Source organism: Protopterus annectens, chromosome 3.part1 (assembly GCF_019279795.1).
Source record: "Protopterus annectens isolate FY-2018-M chromosome 3.part1, PAN1.0, whole genome shotgun sequence".
NCBI lineage: Eukaryota > Metazoa > Chordata > Ceratodontiformes > Protopteridae > Protopterus > Protopterus annectens.
This window is the reverse complement of record NC_056732.1, coordinates 1,404,551,806-1,404,567,970: the sequence shown is the minus strand read 5'-3', so window position 1 is coordinate 1,404,567,970 and position 16,165 is coordinate 1,404,551,806. Positions and strand designations below refer to the sequence as shown.

The 16,165-nt window shown below is 41.5% G+C and overlaps 1 protein-coding gene across 1 annotated transcript in view; it reads right to left on the bottom strand.

Moving 5' to 3' along the window:
- IQANK1 (IQ motif and ankyrin repeat containing 1) overlaps positions 1 to 16,165 on the bottom strand; it is a 2,532,034-nt gene that overhangs the window by 1,279,578 nt on the left and 1,236,291 nt on the right. The window contains exon 7 of the mRNA XM_044067472.1: positions 10,563 to 10,702. Within this exon, the coding sequence (XP_043923407.1) occupies positions 10,563 to 10,702 (140 nt within the window). The remainder of the gene's footprint in view (positions 1 to 10,562; positions 10,703 to 16,165) is intronic.

Here is a 16,165-nt window from a genome sequence, read left to right as displayed (position 1 = left end):
ACAAGATGACAAAGTCTAAAAATACAAGCAGATAGCTCAAGAGTAATGCAAGATGATTTATTTTTTACAGAAAGGCTAGGTGGTAGGAACTGCCTTCACTGAAAAAGTAATACAGCTAATATTGTTGAATCTACTGATCACTACAAGGAAATTCACTGAAATGACGTCTATATATATGCTAAATTGTGAAAACAGAAAGCACCTAAAAACTAAACAAATTAACAAAAAAAAATCACAAGAAGAGCAAGATCTGTACTTCCCCTCCCCTAAACATGGGAGGCTGTGCCATCTGAAACTCCTTATGTGTTTATTCTACTTTCAGGGTTGTATCACATTGAAAATGGGGGAAAGCAAAGATTTCTCAAGTCCAAGAGTGCATGATCCCCAAATTAATTAAAACTTAAAATTAAAACTATACTGCCCTATTCAGTGAAAGCCACTTCAAAATGTAATATTCAGTTATCTGCATGTTTGCTTTTTCGCTTTAGACAAAGTTAGGTTGAACTGAAGCTGCTACTGAGTTCTGTAATGCATGTAAAAAGTATGTGTGATTTCCTATGAAAGGTAGGAAGATAATGTGTAGGTTAAATTCCATCTGAATGATATTAAAATATAAAAATGGGTAAATCATATAGGTCAAAGTGGTTTTGGTCTGTAACATAGTGCACATTTCTATACTCAACTGCCATAGTTTTCATTTTGCAAGGAAACAGACTAGAAGAGATAAGCAGTCCTTATCTGCCATCAGGTTCAGTGTTTCAGTTTCTGTGATATGTGAGAAAATAATTTCTGCTTGCCTTTCTGTTCAACAAGTAAGGTTAAATGAAAGAAATGTACTTACCATAATGCTAAATCTATGTTGTCTTGTTTTCATCTGATTCAACCGTTGGGTTATTGGACCTGACTTTTTCACTTTTCAGAAGCTTGGATTGGGGATCTGACTACTTCCCTACCCATAACTCCCTCTGTTCCCCAGAGTACCTCAGATCAAGTTTTCCTGCTTATAGTTATAATACATCATCTTATAACAAAACCTATGCAGACCTGCTTGACTCAGTGGTGAAAAAATGGTAAAACTATCACAGACAGCAAAGGAAAAGCTGTCCACAGATACGGCCCCTAGTCAAGTTCAACCACTTGAGCAGGGTCTAAAATTACAATTTAGTTTGGGGGATGGTGGGAGGCATGTTGAACCAAATAAAAACAAGACAATGCAATGAAGATGGTAAATACATAACTTTCATATCAGATGTCAGCTTTTGTCCAATTTAACCTTTGAGACAGATTCCCAAGCTACCAAAACACCTGGGTGGAGCCAGAGGATGTATGGGTTCCTGACTGCACATCCAGCTTGTAGTGTAATACAAAGGTGTGGACAGTAGACCAAGTAGCTGGAGCACAAATCTCAATAGGTACCCTACCCAACAAAGCAGTATAGATAGCTACCACACTAGTAGAATGTGCCTCTGGTTTGTCTTGTAAGTACAACCCTATCTGATTGTAGACAAAGGTTATGCAGTCAGAAATCCACCTGGATAGAGTTACTTTAGATACCCCTTGACTAAATCGGGCCTTAGAAAAGGCAAGAAACAGCTGATCAGACTTCCTGAAATCCTTTATTCTATGTAAACAGAAATGGAGTTGGTAATGAACATCTAGTAAATGTAGAATATATTCGCCTTTGTTGGATAACTTTGGGAAAAATATAGGTAGATTGACAGTTTGACTAAGGCTTACATCTGAGGCCACCTTTGGGATAAATAAGAGATTTGTTCTCACAGAAATCCTGTATTTATGGAAAACCAGATAAGGAGGTTTACAAGATAAGCCTTGCAACTCTAAAATCCTTTCTGCGGACTTAATAGCCACCAAAAAGAGTCTCTTCCAAGACAGAAAATTTGTATCTACTGTAGATGCTAGTTTGAATTGAGGTTTTGTCAAAGAATGAAGCATGATAGTGATATCCATAGAGGAACTCTGACTGGTCTCAAAATAAAAGTTCCTTTCAAAAAAAGTTTTGGATATCTTTAGGGAGGCAATAGACATTTGGTTTTGCTCTACATGAACATTAGAAATAGTCTCTAATTGTATACTGCTGGTTAGAAAATCTAGATCCCTTGTGAAACAATTCTGCCAAAAACTCTAAGATGGATGGAAGGGGAGTGGAAAAGGGGTACAAACTCTTGGAAGATACCTATATAGTAAACCTCTTCCATTTACTGAGATAAATCTTACTGGTATTTCTGTGAAGAGGATAAAAGTTGAATAACGTGGGTAGACAGCCTGGCATCTCTGTTCACCATTAGAATTGGAGAAACCATGTGATTAACTTTAGGGTTTTCAAGTTCTGGGGAGGCTGACAACACAGATGATTAGGAATTCTAGACACGGGTTCAGTACCCTGGGAGGGAGTACTAGATGAGGCTAGAGGAAAGGGAACCAAACTTGCCAGGGCCAAAAGGGGAAATGAAGATCACTTTGGCCTTTCACCTTCTGGCATTTTGAAGAAACTATGTAATTAGGTGAAGCACGAGTAACATAAATAAGATGAAGAGACAACTGTGGACAACAGCATCCCTTGGTGACTGACCCTGAGGAGGGATCAGGGCAAAATAAACTGCATTTGTTGTTTAGATACAATGGAAATAATAGCAGCAACGTTGGCCCCAGTGACTGGAAATCTGAGTCAGCACTGTTTGATTCAGGGACCACTCATAAGGTAGAAGGACAGACTTGCTTATTTTGCCCACCAGAACACTGAAAGCCCCCAGAATGTGCACTGCAATTAAAAAGTGATGGGAAGTCATCGCACACTGCCACATGTTCATGGTTTCCTGGCCTAGTGAATAAGATCAGGTTCCTCAATTTGTTGATATACCAGACTACAGCTATGTTGTCCAACTGAACTGAAATCACTCCCTTGGGTAGGAAGTTCTGGAAGGCCTGCAATGCTGATAGGACTACCTTCATCTCCAAGACACTGATGTGAAGCCTGGCCTCAGTCACTGATCACAAACCTTGTACCATCTTCCTTTCAAAATGCACCCCATCCCAGAAAGGAAGCCTCTGTGATTATCGTGGCTATCAGCAGGTGGTAAAGAGAATGGTCAACCAACAACAGATACATTTCCTACAAATTGGTGTGAGGTGGATCTGAGCATGAGGCAGGTGAGATCTTAGGAACCACTAAACAAAAAGAGTCCACTGCAACCTCTCATGTAGTACCTTGCTTGTGCAACTATAGTGATAGCAGCAGCCATCAAATTTAAAAGCCAAAGAACAAGTCTTGCTGGAGGACAAGGATGGTAAGGACCTCTGAAACTGTGTGATGCAGGGAGTGTATTCTGGACTGGGGAAGTTTGGTTATTTGGGTAACTGTGTCCTGGTGGCATCTGATAAATTCTAACTGTTGCACTGACATTAGATGACTCTTAATGTTGATTGTGATTCCAAGTTGTGGAGCAAGGTGGAGCAAGAAGTCCCTGAAGTGCACTAGCAGATCCTTGGTTGGAACGGTGAGGAGTCAGTGATCTAAATAAAGGAACACCTGAAACATGTGCAGTCTGAGGTATGCTGCTACCACAGCTAAGCATTTGGTGAACACCCTGGGGGCTGTGGTGAGACCAAAGGGAACTGTGACCATTGGGAACTTTGTCTGGTTTACGAACTGGTTGAGGTGACTTAGGTCTAGGATTGGCCTTTCATCTTAGGTCCAAATAGTGTTAAGCCATCAAATGGGGCATTAATGAAGGACGGTCTTAAAGCCTTCTGTGAAGTCATATAGGTGCATCCAGGTATGTCGGTGAAAGGCAAATGATGGTGCTCACTGCCCTGGAGATACCATCAGCTGCATTAGAAAGCAGAAGCATGGATATGTTGGACAGCAGCTGTATGGCAGATAACTGGGACTCCACTGACTTCTGCATGTTTGCAGGGATATTACCCAAGAGGAAGTTAGTCAACTCTTTATTTAAGTCTCTCTGAAACCTGGTCATATGGGCTAGGTAGGTCAGTGCTCTAAGTGCAAAAGTTGCTGAAGCATATATCTGTTTCCTTAATCTATCCAGACCCCTGCATTCTCTGCTACAGGGATGGACAGATGTACTCTCCTCAGATAAGCCTTTCGTAGTGGCTGAAACCACAATTATAGCATCTACTGAGGGACAGTTGCTACAATATAACATATTTCTGGGAGCTACTGAGATTTTGTCTAATTTTATTGGGATACGCTCCACCACATCAGGTTTGGTTCCTTCCAAGTACACTTTGAAATTAGGTATATAATCACATCAGAGGGCAGAACCATCCAAGAGACAGAAGAGACAGCCCCAAATGCCCCAAGGAACACTGACACCTCACAAGAGACAGCTTCCAAGGACCAACCCCCTCGCTGTTTTATCAGCTCTAAAATGTCTCCAAAGGAAATGTCCTCAAGAGGGAATCATGGGGAAACCTCTCCTTCATCAAAGCCTGTGTTCTTCAGTGAGTTGCTCAGGTGAGCAGTCTAAATGCCTCCTCCATAGGGACTTCTTGTGAAGGGTTAGAATTGGATGGGGAGCTCTCATGGTGAGTGTCCTTGACATTGCCTGAGGCTGACCATCCCTTCTGATCAGGATGAGCAGACACAGAAACAGATTCCACAAAGGGTCAGGATGGAACTGAATGTTCAGTGTCACCTAGGTTCATAGATTCATAGGATGATACTAGGCTATTGTCCCAAAAGCCCTTATAAGCCTAGCCAAGAATTTCACCCATGTTACCTCAACATCAGCACCTGTTTTCTCTGTCCAGCAGGGACACAGGTGGGATTCCAGGGGTGTATTTTCTGTTTCACATCTAGTCATCCAGGTTCCTCTTAAAGAGCTCTAGAGAGGTACTCTGATTGACATGGAGAAGGAGTCTATTCCACAGATGGGGACTCTTTGGGACACAAATCTATCCCGCCAACAATGTCACAGACCAGGTTAAGGCCTTGCATGTGGGTTGCATGAGTGGAGTTTGTCTTACGGATATGCAGCAACTCCATCAAGGCTGGGTCTGAAATGACCTTGTATGCCAGACACATGTCACCTCTAAGTAGTTTGTATGAGACTGAGTAGAGGGACAGGGATTTTAGCCTATCTGTATAGGACAGGTGTTTGAGACCCTGGATTTTCCTGGTCAAGAACCTCTGTAGTCTCTCTAACTGCTGCATGTGCTTGGCAAGGTACATGCCAAAGGGGGTATTGTACTCGATAATGGGTCTGATAAGGGAGGAGTACAGGGATGTTATGGCCTCCTTGTTCCTGGATGCAATACCCTTATTTATGAGGTGGGCCATGTGGAAAGCCTTCCATACAATGGAAGCAACGTGATGGTCAAAGGTTAGGTTGCTATCAACCTGAGTGCCCAAGTCCCTCACAACTGATTGTATGCTTAGTACATTGTTATTAATGTGATAGTTAGTGAGGATGACATTTTCCCCAAAGGGGATAATGATGCATTTCTTGGCATTCAGTTTGAGGCCATGCTTCTGGGACCAGTTATTAGTTTGGGTAAGGCCCACTTGGAGGATGTTCACATCACTGGGGGAATTTAAGACAGCACCCAGCTTGCAGTCATCTGCAGACTTGGTCAGCCACAGAACACTGGTTTTGGCTTGCACCTCAGAAAGGTATATCCCAAACAGCAGAGGCCCCAAGACCGATACTTGGGGTACACCACTTATTACAGGTCTGTTACTAGAGATGGCTTCCCCTACTTTGACTGAGTTAGTTCTATCAGTGAGCCAGTTAGCTACCCATCTGGTAACTATGGGTTGATGCCTAGCTGGGAGAATTTATCTATTATGCCAGAGTGGAGAATAGTGTCAAAGGCTTTGGCTATGTCAAGGTAGCCGGTGCTCTTCACCTCGTCCATAGCTTTGGTAATTGTTTCGAAGAAGTAGGCCATGTTTAGCAGGCATGGTCTCCCTTTCACAAAACCAAATTGTGTGGGGCCAAGTGTTCGGAGGTTGCCAATGTCCTTGTTTATAAGGTCCATGATAATGCATTCCATGGTCGTGCAGATCAGGCTAGTTAGGCTGATGGGCGTATAATTGCCTGGGTCAGTGGACGCTCCACCTTTGTGTACAGGGATGACAGTGGCTGTCCTCCATTCAGCTGAGATGAAGCCGGTGCTCAGGCTTTGGTTGAATAGGGTGTCTAATAGAGTTGAGAGCTCATGCGTGAGTTCATGTAGGATACAGCCAGGGATGTTATTGGGTCCCATGGAGACTGTATTTTTCTGCCTTTGAGAGGGCATTAAAGACCTGCTCACTGGTGACCAGGGGAAGGGGGCAGGTGCTGGGGACGTCCTGGTTTACTGATGGGGGTGAAGATTTTACTAAACCTGTCTGCCAGCAGGTTGGCTATATCTATGGCATTTGTGTATGTGGTGTTATTGACCACCAGTTCAGAGCAGATTTGGGCATTGCTTTTGAGCTTGCGGACATATGTGAAGAAGGCCTTGTGATTGTCCTTGGTAGATGTGGCCAATCTGGACTCGAAGTTAGCCTTATTGGATTTCACCAGTGACCTTATTTGCTTGTTCAGACAAAGGAGAGATTGCTTCCAACTTGGCACCTGCTCCTTCTTGGCCCTAGACAGCAATTTTTTCCTTTTATTAGAGTTTGTTTATTGCTGCTGTCCACCAGACAGGTTTACTCTTCCTTGAGGAAGATGATTTGGTCCTGGCAGGTATTGCTGAGTCCATAGAGCTATATAGGTGCTCATATAGTTTTTTGGTGTAGGCTTGTTCCGACTGAAAGGATGGTGGATGTGAAGCTTCTTATACCTGCTCTGAGGAGATTGTTGTCAGATTTGGAAAAGTTTATTTGTTTGACCCTGACAAGGGGGGGAGGTCAGGGGAGATGGTGACGTCAAAAGTGATCGTTTTATAGTCAGATCTTACCAAGGAGGATGATACTGTAGGAGTGCTACAGTGGCTACTCATGTTGGTTAGGACCAGGTCCAGGATATTTTCACCTCTTGTAGGAGTGTCAACCAGCTGATCCAATGCACTGACATTGATGAAGCCAAGGAATCTCTGGGTGTTCATGTTTGGGCTAGAATAGGTCTTCCACTCTATGATCGGGTAGTTAAAGTCAACCAGGATCAGGGTTGAGGGTTGAATCTTGATGGAGTCAAGTAAGTCCAGATAGGTGGAGTGGGCATCCTGAGTCATGGTTGGGGGTCTGTAGCTAACTATTATTTGAATAGGTGTTTTGTCAACAGTTAACTGCACTTGGAGTGTCTCCTGTATGTCATACTGTTTGACCAGCCTGGAGGTGTGTATGTCTTTGATAAATATTGAAAGTGCACCTTCTTTGGCTTTGTAATCCTCCATTTGGGGCCTGCAAGTATGGTAGGATGAGTAACCTGGTAAGGTTGGGGTGCTCTCCATAGCTTTGAACCAGGTTTCAGTGACTGCACAAATGTCAGCATCCTCCAGGGCAAGGAATGCTTGCAATGAGTGCAGTTTCATGCTAAGATTCCTAGCATTTAGCAGCTTGACTTTAAATTTCATTTATAAAAATGTTTCATGTTGGTAATTTTGTGCTCATGACTTTGCCTAAAAAAGGCACTATGGGGGAGGCAAGAGCCTTTGCCAGAGCCTTAAAGTCCAGGGCAGAGGCAAAGCATTGTGGCCTGTCAATCATGTCCTCCCAGGCTGTCAGGTACTGGATCCCCTTGGAATGACACCAGAAATTAAGCCAATTGTTAAAGTCAATCATTTTCTGTTTGTATTGAGGTATCATTCTGGGTGATGGTAGGAGGCTGCTTAAGGCTAGGGACATACCTGCCAGGGACACATATTCAGCGAGCTCAATCATGTCTCTCTTCATATAGTCCAGAGAGGTACATTTCAAGTCATTCACACCAACATGGACTATGACAGAGTCATAACAGTACTTGTTAACAGACTTGAGTGTGTGCGTGATATGAAGGATTACAGCACTTGACAAGCAACTTACTGTGACTCTCCTTGTCTAACCTGGTGAGGGGCACATCTGTGTGTCTCATGATAGAGTCTCCTATGACTAGTATGTTGGGTTTGTGGTTGGGCCTTACAGGCTGTAAGACACAGATGTGTGTACTATGTGTGATGCTGGTGCTGTGGGTTGTGATGTCTGTGTGTGTTTTTGCTTTGGAGGTCTCTTTTGTTTAGGTATGTTTTTATTGAGAACCCCCGCATATCTAGGAGTGTTTTGTACAGATGTGGGTGGTGTTAGAGGTGTGGTGTTCATAGTGTTTGTGCAGACAACCATCTCCGTGCCAGATGTACTGGCTTGTGACTGAAACAGCAAGGATTTCAGGTTCTTAATGTGATTGCATCTCTGACATATTGTGTTCCTAGGTGTTAGCAGTAGAGCGTTGTCTGTGTACATAAGGCAGTTGCTACACTGTCTCAGGATGCCCATATCAACCAGACTATCAGGAAAAAACATAGGAAATTGTCTGTCCATGGTTATCAGAATCTGTGGAAGAGAGGTCAGGGATAGTAGAGTGGGTACTATCTAAGGAGAGTACCTATAGGTGTGAGTAGAGCTGGATAAAATCAATACAGTAGCTGCAGGCAAGGGCCTCACTCACACAGGAATGCTGGTAAGGGAAAAAATGCAACTGAGATACCTCGCAAAGGGTTAAAACAGTACAACGGCAGTGTGCAATAGGCAAACAAGCACAAACCCATGCAAATGCTGGGTTTAAACACCACAAAAACTAAATCAAAATAGAAACACTGGAATTGACCAGTCAACCCGTGCACCTGAGCTCTTAGCTGAACAATCTATGCCAGACCATTTCCAACCATTTCACTTACTCCCACTAAGTACAGACAGGCCCTGGCCAACACAAGATGGTGTAGCAGGAAACACAGGAGTCACACAAACAGATCTGAATACAGCAAAACCTGTAACCAGACTATGCTAAAGATATTTAAACTCTGTTTAGGTCAATTTAACACAGGAGAACAGATATACACTTAAATATAACAGTAGCAAACAACAGCAAACTGATTTAAACAATTTAACCAATTAACCAATAAAAAAGCTCCAAACTGAGCCTTGTTCCAGCAGTCCTCAATCAGACAAGTTCTAACTGCACACTCCTGCCGCCAGGGTGCAGGGGAACCCTCTCCAAAAAAAGATGGCCTGGATTAGTGCTCAAGTTATACAAAGATAGATTCAGCAGGTCTGAATCTAGTCTATGCTACAGCAAACAAGGCACACCAATTTCAGAAAGAACCAGTTCAAATAAGCAGGCACAATAAGCCTATGCAATTCCCAGCTCAGAAGGGTAGAATCTGCCCTCTCCTCCCACAAGAGTGCAGACCACAAACCTTCTTAATGTAAAATAACTGGCCTAAAGCCCAAGTGCTTAAACCACAACTAAGACACTTTTGGAATAACAAACACTAAGCCTTCAACCAGCAACTCCCAACTTAAAAGGTGCAAGCTACCTCTCCTGCCAATTGAGAGCAGACCACACATCTTCTTAATGTAAAACAACTGGCCTGAAACCCAAGTGCTTATACCAAAGGCTTAGAATAACAGTTACAATTTAATCAGGCTATTAACAAGCAGTAATAAATGCAGCAGAATAAATGCAATTGAGTACTTTTAAGAACAGACACCTTCAACACCAGTTTGTTCCATCACCCCTGTAATGTTCTCACTCCAAAAGAGGTTGATGCCACGCAATCCGTACCAAGATGGGCAACATCTAAACTATATGCACAAAGATTGTTGATCCTGAGGAGGGATTTTGTGGGCACATGCAGAACATCTTTTAAAACCAGTGGCCTTGTCCAACATGTTGACTGAGAAAAATAGCAGTACAAGTACAAAAGAAAACAACACTGACCAACAAATTTTAACAACCTCAGCAAGAAACAAGCAATAACACTCTCCAAGTAAAGAAGTTCTTTTTTTAAACAAGAAAAGGTAGAAGAGTACGGCTAAAAGTAACTCCAACAGGATTCCTGAAGGTTTATAAAAAATATCCTTTAGGGGAGGAAAAATTCTATAGAAGAACAGAGGTATAAAGATATAAAGGTTTCTGACTGAGAAAAAATAAACATTCATTGTTTGATTACTAGTAGGAGCACTTGAATTCCAAGTCTTACTAGATCAAGTGGCAAACAAGATCTAAGGTACTCTGAGGACATAGGGAATTATGGAGAAGGGAGGAGTCACAGCCATGGATCCAAGCTTCTGAAAAGCTCCAAGATCAGATCTGATCAGATCCAATAACCCAAATTTTGAACTGGACAAATACAGACAACATCAGCTCCATAAATAAATAATTCATACAAGTGATGAAAAGAAAATCCTACCATGTAATCCTACTGCTTTCTGCCTACCTAGAAAGTGTTAATCCACATTTAAAATTGTTTTCTAGAATAACAGATTGACTTAGTACTGTCCTTGTATTCTTATGCAAAAAATAAACTGCCTTGTCATTAGCATTTCAAGAAATAAGAAGACAGTTCAGCTGGTTAGTAATAGTACCAAAGTACGTTAGTCCTTTATATGTCTGTACCTGACAGCTGCTGCTTCTTTTTGCTTCTGTTCTTCTGCAGCTCTCCTCTGCTTTTCCGCTTCCATCTTGGTCAACATTGAGTCTGTCATTTTTATGTCCCAGTTTTTTAGTATGCTAATTATACTGTCAAGGGATGCCACCTGTAGGAAACAACACAAACATATGACTGTTTGAAGGTACAACTGTACCTTACTAACTCCTCAGCCAAAGAAAGGAAATAAAACAAAAAATGCAATTTCTTAATCTAAACAATAATATAATGATATAAAGGCATCTCTTAAGATTCAGTCCTAAAAAAGAAAATGCTTTTCACTTGATCTTTTGGTGCATTCCTTCTTCATATTACCATATAATTTTATCATATCTACCTGTTAAACTTACTACATGGCTTCATAAATGACCTTGGTTGGTGTCTGTTCACTTTCATTCACACCTTATTTCTCTTCTGTCCCCTTAGCTAGGTCAACTGTTATATCTTCCCATGAACACCTTTACTACAGTTGTCCAATCTACATTTCACTCCTTCTTTAGTCTATTATATATTATATTCTTGCTAATTTGTATTACTTCTAAAATATCCTTCTTCCTCTCCATTCTTAGTCATTATGTCTGCCTCTGTCCCAGTATTACTGACTTCTGCTACATACAGCCAGTGCTTGATTATGGGTCTTGTGGTCCAGCAGTTGAAAATTATAAGGAACCTTATTTATTTGTTGTGGAAATAGCACAGAATTTCAGCCAAAACTCTGATTAGTCTCAACAGGGCCTAATTCAGACACATGGAGCTGAAGCTGCAGCTCCATCAACCCCCTAGTTAATTGTGTCTTTCTTGCACCTCTTTAGTCCTTTACATCACATTATACTGATCCTAACATATCATACCAGCTGTAATTACATACATTAATAAAATCCGTAGCTCAAGCACGATTTGATTAATTTTTTTACCTCTAAAATCCTTCTATGGCAGTACTGATAGAAGAAGTCCACAGTCTTCATTCACTTGTTACTGTCTTTAACTATTCTACGACTCTAACAATTTCCATATTTGAAAACTATTCTATGTCTCTAACAATTTCAATATTTGAAGTCAAGTTACTATCTATTGCTAACCTCAGACATATTTTCTCCAAACCAGCTATTTCTGATGTCACTTCTTGCTTGTGGCAGTGTGGTGGCCCTTCATGCAAACACTACATCACAAGGAAAAACAGTTATGCGTTTCCCATGTTTCTCTCAGAAATACCTTCAGAAAAGTCACTGAACTTGAAACTTGAGCAGCTCACTACAATCCATACTTTTGGAGACCTGGCCAAAGCTAGTTACTGTTAGTCTTTTCTAAATGAAGGTCTGACATTTACTTTACCATGTTAAGGCCTTTTCCAAACGTAGAAGTAGTGGTGTTGCTGTATGTCACCTTGGTGAGTAGACTGATGTCAACAGACAGCAGGGGCAAAAACACAAACAATTATTATAGGCATTGTCAGCTCTTGATAATGAAAGTCCTTGCTTTTTCCTAATGTCATTTTGACTATGATTAATAAATTCTGCATACGGCTTTAATATCTTACCTAGTGTTTCCACTTTTTGAGACTCCTCTTTTGATTTTTACTTTTTCAAGAAGGCCTCATCCGAAACAAATGAATGACGACTTTTTTCTATAAACACCTTATTACCATTTCATTTTTCTTTACTGTACCTCTCATCAAGGTTCAGAATATTCATCTTCTCCTTGACACTCAACATACTAAAGCTTAGTACCACCAAATGGGTCACCAAATTTTTTTCTAACTTCCTAATTTTGTAAAGTGTGATAAGAGACCTTGGGACACAGGTAGACAGTAGTCTCTCCTTTGATAATCACATTGCCACAGTGGTCAGGAAATCTTTCTACATGGCTCACCTCATCACAAAAGGTTTCTCATCCAGAAAAAAAGAGGTCATTGTTCCCCTCTACTCATCACTCAATAGACCCTTTATAGAGTACAATGCCCCTTTTGGTATGTACCTCACAAGACGTCTACAACAACTGGAAAGGCCACAGAAATACCTCACAAAGAGGATTACTGGGCTCAAACTGATGCCCTACGCAGACTGTCTTAAAAAACTACAGCTTTACTCCATCGCATATCGCCTACTCAAGGGTGATCTCTGCCTACCATACAAAGCTATGTCAAACCCAGAGCTGTTGGACATGCTCCACTTAAAGAAATCCCAATCCCTCCAAGCTACATGCTCTAGGGACCTAAATCTTGTCACCACAATAAACAGAACATGCTGTAGGGATAGATTCCTGTCCCAGAGACTTCCCATTCTCTGGAAAAGACTACCTATCTATGTTAAACAGAGCTCCTCATTAGCACTCTTCAAGAAAATCTTGATGATTGGATGGGAAATAGGAAATTCACCCCAGGGATCACTTCTGTGGCTGTGCTCGGCAGGGGCACAGGAAAATAATTTTCGTGGGTGGCAAAAGCCAGGGTACATTTTTGGCTAGGCTTATATAGGCCCTAGGGCCAATAGCCTAGTACCCACCTATGAACCTATGAAGTACAGTAGTGTAAGTATACTTATAGCAATACTACATGTTTGAATGATCACTGCTGCGGTAACCTAAGCTATATGGGTTATATCCTGAAAAGATTTACCAGTCAGCCAGCTTCCAAAGCTTAAAGGCACCTTTCATATGCCCATACCATTAGCCAACTCAACCTGAGCTAACTAAAAAAAGACAGGTTTGGGCACCAGGGCCTTCAGAGCTTTCATGCCAACAAAGAGAGTAGAAGTAATGGTGTTGCTGAGACCTGAAATGGCAATGCAAGGAACAACCAAAAATAAGTGTCCACACCCTGGCATAATCAACACACCAAAAAACAAGGAGGATGGAGGAAGGGAGTGGCTGTTGCAGCAGTGATAATTTGAATATCTACTGTTATGGTAAGTTTACTTATACAATTGTACTATGTTTTTCATATTGATCAGTGCTGTAGTAGCCTAAGCTATATTAGTAGAGCACCATAGCTTACAAATTTTGGAAGGTGGAAGGAGAAGAGTCCAGGAGCTCCTGAAGAATGGTCCTAGCAAAGCCTGATCTAGACCTAGAGAAGGAGGGCAAAGTTGCTGCTTCTAGATTTCAACCTTTTCCAAAAACCCATAGATGAATCCAAGGTCCAGGTGGAACGGGCCTTGACCTGGCCTTGAACAGTTTTTTTGTGGTTAGTATAACAAATGGTATCAACCATTTGGAACCAGTCTGCTTTGACACAGTTTGTCCTTTCTTCTTACCTTCAAAAGAAATGAACAACTGATCCAAAGATTTGAATTATTTAGTTCTGTCAAGATAGTACCAGATATGTCTGTGGACATCCAAGATATGGAGCATCCTTTCTCCATCATTTTTAGGTTCAGGAGAGAAAATGGGGAGATGAATAGTTTGCTTTAAAGTAAACTTGGATGCCACTTTAGACACAAAAGAAGTACTAATTCTCAAGGAAACCCTGTCTCTATAGAAAATGAAGTAGGGCTGACTTTTCATAAGAGCTTGCAATTCAGATAACCTTCTTGCAGAGATCAGTGCACTCAGAAAAAAACTGTCTTCTTTGTTAAGAACCTCAGGTCAGACAGGTTAGCTGGAGCAAATGTTAAAGCTTCTCTAACACAAAATTAACATTGCTGAGAGGGGCCAAAGGTTTTCTAGGAGGCCTCTTATGGAAAACCCCTTTCAAAAACATTTTTTCACATGAGAATGCATTGAAAGAGTAGAATCCATGGGCAGGCATGCCAAAATGGTAGACAAGTGAACTCTGATGGAGAAGGATGAAAAGCCATAGGATAGCAACTCACACAAATACTGTAAAACCAACGAACAACTAGCCCTGAATGGGTGCTGGTTAGGTTGTTGCCACCAAATAGAGAACCTTTTCCATTTGCTAATATTGGATTTTCAAGAAGCAGACTTTCTTGTATCCATTAGTACCTGCTACACATCCTCAGTAAACAGATGCCCAAAGGAAATTAAGACCCTATGATCCAGGCAGTCAACTGAAGTTGATTGGGGTTGAAATGTATCAAACACCCCAGATCTTGTGTGAACAGATCCAGTCTGTAAAGATTGTGGTAATTGCCCCCAGGCATTTCCACAAGAAGGGAGAACCACTGTTGCCTTGGTCAGAAGGGAGTCCCCACAAAGATCTTGGGGGATTCCTTCTGAATCTTCAGATGTACCCTGGATATCAGCGGAGAGGGTGGAAAATTATATAGATAGATTCCTGTCCAAGGAAAAGAAAATATCCAGGCCTTCTTACATGGAGTCCAGGGGCAGAATCTTGCCAGCTGATTGTTCAGAGAGAAGGCAAATAGGTCTACTTAAGGAACTCCACATGTATGGTTGAAATCTTGGAAGATACCCTTTTCTAGTTTCCTTTCTAGAGGGTCTGCCTTTGTCCTGCTCAGCTTGTCTGCCACACAGTTTTGCTCTGAAAGAATGTAGTATACATGTAGATGGAGATTGTGTTGTGAATCTATTTACCAAGCTAACAAGGCTAGTCTAAAAATGGGGTGCAACTTGATTACCCTTTACTTGCTGATGTGCCACATGACTGTGGCATTGTCTGTAACACCATTTAAAAGTCCTGAGGAGCCAATATGATATACAGAGTTGAATGCCTTGATCAGGGCAAGCAACTCTTTAGTATTTATGTGCATACCTGTACTTGGTGTCCCACACACCTTGCACTTTTATCTCTCCTGAAACTGCTCTCCAAGCAACGTAAGAAGCATCTGTGGTGACTGACTCCTCTGGAACATGGAGAAAGAAGGGGAGACCTGGATTTAAGAATATTTGCTTTCTCCACAAAATTATTTCCCTTCTTGACAACCCCCAGGACTGGGATCTGAAAAAACAAGGGATGTTGACCCTGGGACCAAACAGACTTCAGCTACCATTGTATCTTTCTCAATGTGGAGTCTTGTTAGGGGTATCATCAGAATCATAGAAGCCATGAGATTCAGAATCCTGAGGTATTCTCTTGCAGTGACCACAGGCTGAGTGAAAACCAAACAAACAGATCTAGATATAGATCTATTTTTTCCTGTGGAAGAAAAGCTCTTTTAACTGAGGTGTCTAATTGACATCCCAGAAGCAAAATATTGTGTGAAGGAGTCAAGAAAGACTTTTGAATATTTTCTTGGAATCCAAACTTGCGTTCTGAGATCTCTCACCCAAGTGAGAGATTCTTGATCTTTTGAAAAAGACTCTACAAAGATAAGCAAGTAATCTAAATATGGGAAATGTGGATACCCTCTACCTATGATCTATTACTACAGCTATACACTTTGTGAATACTCTTGGGGCAGTGGATAGTCTACACGGTAAGGCAGAGAACTGATAATGTGATCCAGACACACAAAATCTTAAGAAACAACTGGAGTCTGGATGAATAGGGATGTGATGATAAATGAGAAGTTATGTACCTACCATAACGTTCCATGTTAGTTGTCTTCTCTCACCTTCTTTCTTGCTGGATGGGTTCGGAGCCGAACCTTGGCTCCGACTCGGCTATACTAAAGCTCGAGAACTAATTTTACCAGCTCGAGGCAACCCTATA